The sequence below is a fragment of the Triticum dicoccoides genome, chromosome 2B, assembly GCF_002162155.2.
Source record: "Triticum dicoccoides isolate Atlit2015 ecotype Zavitan chromosome 2B, WEW_v2.0, whole genome shotgun sequence".
NCBI lineage: Eukaryota > Viridiplantae > Streptophyta > Magnoliopsida > Poales > Poaceae > Triticum > Triticum dicoccoides.
This window is the reverse complement of record NC_041383.1, coordinates 260,621,185-260,626,603: the sequence shown is the minus strand read 5'-3', so window position 1 is coordinate 260,626,603 and position 5,419 is coordinate 260,621,185. Positions and strand designations below refer to the sequence as shown.

The 5,419-nt window shown below is 53.2% G+C and overlaps 1 protein-coding gene and 1 non-coding gene across 3 annotated transcripts; both read right to left on the bottom strand.

The window, feature by feature from the left end:
• Window positions 1-486: 486 nt before the first annotated feature.
• Window positions 487-567, bottom strand: TRNAL-CAG. Its single transcript has one exon. It is a non-coding gene; the product is annotated as a tRNA-Leu (tRNA).
• A 653-nt stretch (window positions 568-1,220) lies between these two features.
• Window positions 1,221-4,549, bottom strand: LOC119363414 (cysteine-rich receptor-like protein kinase 10). Of its 2 annotated transcripts, none has more exons than XM_037628762.1 (7): window positions 3,568-4,549; window positions 3,293-3,424; window positions 2,716-2,849; window positions 2,418-2,649; window positions 2,102-2,339; window positions 1,852-2,002; window positions 1,221-1,765 (listed from the first exon to the last, which is right to left on the bottom strand). In XM_037628762.1, the coding sequence occupies exons 1-7, from the start codon at window positions 4,436-4,438 to the stop codon at window positions 1,406-1,408; spliced, it is 2,118 nt and encodes a 705-aa protein (XP_037484659.1). In that variant the 5' UTR covers window positions 4,439-4,549; the 3' UTR covers window positions 1,221-1,405. The 2 variants fall into 2 exon arrangements, with proteins under 2 accessions (XP_037484659.1, XP_037484660.1); XM_037628763.1 differs by having other exon boundaries at window positions 2,418-2,628; window positions 3,568-4,546.
• Between the last annotated feature and the right edge of the window lie 870 nt (window positions 4,550-5,419).

Genomic DNA, 5,419 nt, shown 5'->3' with positions numbered 1-5,419 from the left:
AAAAAGATACCCGCACCTCTCTCCACATTTGCAGGTAAGGCCTTCCCTCGTTTATCTTTATCTCCCACAACCTCATTGTTGAGCAATTAAAAAAAGAAAGTCTCTGAATAATCTGGCATGATGGCCGTTGCCGACGTCGTCCATCCCCATTCCACACACCGACCACCAATCACCACCACGCCCCACTCCTCCTCACTTTACCTTTCCTTTTTCTCAAGATATCATTCGTTTTTACACATGGGATTACTCTCGCATGGGTCAATCACAACAGGTGTTTTCTCAAGATATCATTCGTTTTTACACATGAGATTACTCCCGCATGGGTCAATCACAACAGGTGTTTTATGAAGGAAAAAAACATCTTAATGTTCCGTGCAATGCACGGGCATCTTGCTAGTAACTCAAAAGATTGAAAAATGAAAATCTACATATTTTTTAGCATATGGGCCATCAATTCAAAAAATATTAGAAAAAGGAACAAAAAATTGTCAAGAGTGGGATTTGAACCCACGCCCTTTCGGACCAGTACCTGAAACTGGCGCCTTAGACCAACTCGGCCATCTTGACATCACGTACAACTTGCAACAGCTTGCTTATTAATTAAGTCAGCTCGGCCATCTGGACTTGCTTATTAATTAAGTCAGCTCGGCCATCTGGACTTCACGCACAACGATCGTGGAAATGAATCTATACTTGTCCAGTCCACTGGGCCCACCAACCGTTATTCTCGGCTTCCTACCGCTTGTGTGGCTTCTCTTCAGACAATTTAACTTAGTTTGATTGCCAGGTTTAATACAATAAATGTCAAAACTGAACCTCGATTTGCTATGAAGTGGTCTTGCTGTCCCTGAAGCAACTACAGTCCCTAATTAGAGCATCTCCAATAGCATGTGTATATTTGGATGTCTATATATTCATATAGACAATGGTCTAAAAAGATTCCCTCATATACACATTCAGTTTTGCATCAGAACGTCTATATACAGGGACCATGACAGGTGGGCCGTTGCTAGGGAGAGGAAGAAATCATGACTACAACTGAGTTTAGACCACGCCTTCACATTGTCCAGACGTGGACATTGTCAAGGTCGATTTAGAGGATGTGTATATTTGAACGACCATATAGACAAGCTGTTGGACGCCTGTTTTGGGCTCACGTCGTGGAAAACGAGTATAGACATCCATATAGACAAGCTATTGGAGATGCTCTTAGTGACTGATTAGAACAAAGAAAATATATTACTACCAACATTCTCTGATAAAAATACTAGTAATAGTAAGCCGTGGCACATTATTGCAAGCTACAACCACCATAGATAATGATCCAGGAGATTTGGTTATCACAAGCAGGACTATATATGCTATGGACCCCGCAGGTTTGTCTTGGGTTTAACGTACGCGCTGATCATCTTGGTTCGATCTCCGTGAGGGACACCTCGTTGGGCGACGGCGACATCGCTGCCTGGGGCTTGCTGTCCCCGGTGGACTGGGACTGGGATCCCCTTGGATACGCACCCGAGTACATGCCCGAGAAACCCTCCATGTCGTCGACGCAGAACGTTGGCCTCGACGGCGCCTGCAGAGACACCGTGCTGCTGCTGAGCATGACGTTCACCACCGACATCGTAGGCCTGTCCGCGGGGCTGTCCTGGACACACAGCAGCCCGATGTTGACCAGCTTCAGCATCTGGCCTCCCGGCGAACGGCCGCCCAGGGACGGATCCACCAGCTGCTCGACTGTCCCGCTAGTCCAGTGCTCCCATACCTGCATGCATGTGCCAAGAATGTTGAGACAGTTTTGTGTCATATAATCATGAGGAGCAGAAATAAGTACTGTGCTCTACTACTCACGAGGCTTAAGAGGTCAAGGGATGGCTCCGAGGTAGCGAAGCTGCTGTTCTTCCTCCCCGTGACGATCTCCAGGAGCAGAACGCCGAAACTGAAGGCGTCCGACTTGACTGAATACTGCCCGCGCATGGCGTACTCCGGCGCCATGTATCCGCTGCGTGCAAAGCCAGCAACATCTCGTCGTGTAAATAAACGTCTACGCATTACTAGCATTGTGATTTGTGCCGATGAAACGATGGCCGGCCGTGCTTACTACGTTCCGGCGATGTGGCTGGTGACGGCCTGCGACTGATCCCAGCCGAACAGCTTCGCCAGCCCGAAGTCCGAAATCTTGGGGTTGCAGTCCGAGTCCAGGAGCACATTGCTGGCCTTGAGGTCCCGGTGGACGATCCTCAGCTGGGAGTCCTCGTGGAGGTACTGCAGGCCCCGGGCAACCGCGTTCACGATCTTCAGCCGCTTCCCCCAGTCCAGGCCCCTGCTTTTCTCTGCATCTGCCAACGGAACAATGAGGAAACGAACATCAGAACTGCCGCTAGTGCTCTCATATCAAAAACGGCGATGGAACGTACCGAACAGAACGGTGTCGAGGCTCCGGTTCGGCATGTATTCATACACGAGCAGCTTCTCCTGTCCTTCCAAGCAAACGCCAAGGAGCCTCACAAGGTTCTTGTGCTGAAGCTTAGCGACCAGAACCAGCTCTGTTTTCAGCTCTTCTATCCCTTGCGTGGAGCTCTGTGACAGCCTCTTCACGGCTATCTCTTCACCTTCAGAGAGGACACCCTGTGCAATCCGGCCTAGACACTTACTCCCCAAGAATTAAATTTGCATAAAATACTTCTAGTACTACTATGAATGTATGATTAGCACCTTGTAAACCGCACCGAACCCTCCTTCGCCAAGCTTGTTGCTCTCAGCGAAGTTATCTGTTGCAGCCCGCAGCGTCGATAGGTCCAGAAGGAGGGAATCTATGCTTTGGATGTCATCTGGATTAGTAGCTGAATCTGCCGTAGCAATAAGGAAGGTGCACAATGATCAGCATTTATATAACTGAAATGCAGTCAATTGAGCATGAGTGGTTCCGGTATTACTACTACTCCCTCCGTTCCGAATTACTTGTTGCACGTATGGATGTATCTAGATGTATTTTAGTTCTAGATACATCCATTTCAGCGACGAGTAATTTAAAACAGAGGGAGTAGTTAGGATGTTTGCTTTTCAGGTAGTACGAGTGTATCATTGGTTGAATGGCTGGTGCTTGTTTAACTAATGCTAGGAGACCATCATGAACTTTGACCTTGAGTAAGTTTAGGTAACCAGTGAATCACAATTCCCTGTTGTTAGACCAATTCACACATTGATTGGCTGGTGCGTGTTAACTGTTTATGTTTATAAATGCAGGTTTAGTGTCCTTAAGAGTAGAGGACTAGCTAGTACTCCAGCTTACATGGTACTGACGGCTTTCTTTCTGCCGGTTTTCTCCTCCTCCAAAAGCAAACGCACGTTGAAATGAGAAGCAGTGCAGCAACTATAGGTAGTGTGATGGCCAAGATCAATCCTGTCCTATTTCTTGTTCCTTCTGCAAACAAATGACATGGATTTCAGACACGTCTAGTGCAGACTGCAGAGAAGTTGTATTCCACCATCCAAGTGACAACAATCAAGCACCAAAGAACAGCAATCATATGCGCCTGAAGAGCCACTTTTGTTTCAGAAACTCACCCTCTTCGGCCGCCGCTGGCGCTGGCGCTGGTGCCGGGGGCAGCACGTCCGGGAGTTGCAGCAGTGGGCGTCCAGAGAAGAACGAGTAGGTCTCGAACCGGAAGTTGCATCGCACGCCGAACACTCTCCCGCCCGGCTTCCCGACGAAGTACTGTGGGGTAAATTTCTCGATTATGTCCCTGAGGCAGCTCCGGCAGTCGTCCGCCGCCATGTCCGGCGTGCACTGCGCCAGCGAGTAAATCTTGGGGTACGTCGCATCGTACCCCTCCTCCCCCGTGCCGAACCGCCGGGTCGGGTCCTCGGCGGCATAGTCTGCGGTGGCGTTGACGAGGCGTCCGGAGGCGGCGTCGAACGCCGCCGCGGCCGCCCCCGCGGTGACGTTGTTGCCGTTGAACGCGACGAACCTGCCGCTGTTGTCGGTGACGTTGGCCAGGAAGTCCTGGCCGGAGTAGCGGAGGATGCAGGGATCGTCGAACATGGTGGCGTGCCTGTTGAAGGCGCAGAGCTGCTGCGCGTTCCGGAAGGCGGCGGCAACGCAGGCCGCGCAGGAGGAGGCGTTGGTGTCGCCGCGGCAGAGCGCGAGCGCGTAGACGGCGTCCGGCGCGGCGCCGGCGGCGCCCTTGGCGAAGAGCGCCGGGGACAAGGAGGCGTTCCTGGGGAGGCCGCTGGCGAGGGCGCGTATGTTGGCCTGGTAGGCGCTGCCCTCGGTGTAGTACCCGGCGGCGGCGTCGCAGAGCTGCCACGGAAGCGGCTGCGCGCCCGCGAGCGGCGCGTTGAGGAACGCGAGGAGGAGGAGGAGGAGGAGGAGGGCGGCGGCGAGGTGGTAACAAAGAGCAGGGCTGCGTCGCATGCGCATGGCCACCATCGCCATGGAGTTGAGCTGCTGGGTGCTATCGCGGAGTAGAGGTACAGTACGGGCGTACTGGTAGTTTCCAGTAAATAGATAGACGGGCCCCGCGATCGGCGAGAAGTGTGGATTTTCCACGGTCTGACGATCGAACTGTTGCTGCCTTGGCGCAGCAGCTGATGTCGAAAGGAGTAGGATGAGTAGAGTGAGGTCGTGAGCTGATGCGGTTAGGCCAACTCCACCGCGTGACTCCAAACGGACGTTCGAATTGGATCGAATCTGTCTTTTTGTGGCGTCGATGGGTACGCCCGTGTTCAGCTGTGTCCATTGGGTCGTGCGTGCGCTCACCGCGCGGTCGCACCCCAAATCCTGTTCGGGGTGGACGGGATTAAAAATAATAATTAAATAACTAAAAAAGCAAATAAACACATTTAAAAAAAACATAAAACATATATATGGGTTGGCCACAAAACGTCCCAGTTTCAACGGCCACTTAAAAGGCCCAGATTCATAATTAACATAATAAGAAAATAAAAAAAACTCCTCCCGCGCGCTCCTGCCGCGCCCGTCGGTGCCGTCGCCGTCGCCGTCTTCACTGGCCGCCGGTGTCGTTGTCATCGCTGACGAGGTCGACGTAGTCCGGCGGCGTCCAGAGGTGGGTCGGCGGTGCGTGGTGGACGGGGGCGGGCTGGACGGCCGGAGGTGCCTGCACCACCTCCTCACGCGGCGACGCCTCCCGCTCCGGAGTGGGGCACTAGTTCACGCCCAGTTCGGCGGCCATCTCCGGCGCAGTGCACGACCAGCCCCACCCCTGGCCCAGGAGCTTCTCGAACACGGGCGGGTCCTCCTCCATCGGCTCCTCCGTGGCGGCCGCCGTGACGGCCGCCAGCTGCAGCTCCGGGAAGGTGACGTCCTCGGCGGCAGAGAGGGCCATGGCCTCCTCCAGGCCGTCCCACTGCCGCTCGTCGTGCGTGTTCATGGAGTCGTCCATGACACGCTGCAGGA

Excerpts from the sequence above, each read along its gene's own strand:
- LOC119363414 (XM_037628762.1), bottom strand. The coding sequence starts at position 4,438 with ATGGCGATGGTGGCCATGCGCATGCGACGCAGCCCTGCTCTTTGTTAC. Across the intron at positions 3,425-3,567 it reads GCCAGCGGCGGCCGAAGAGG|AAGGAACAAGAAATAGGACA; the intron begins GTGAGTTTCTGA and ends ATTTGTTTGCAG. Across the intron at positions 2,003-2,101 it reads AGCCACATCGCCGGAACGTA|CGGATACATGGCGCCGGAGT; the intron begins GTAAGCACGGCC and ends CTTTGCACGCAG.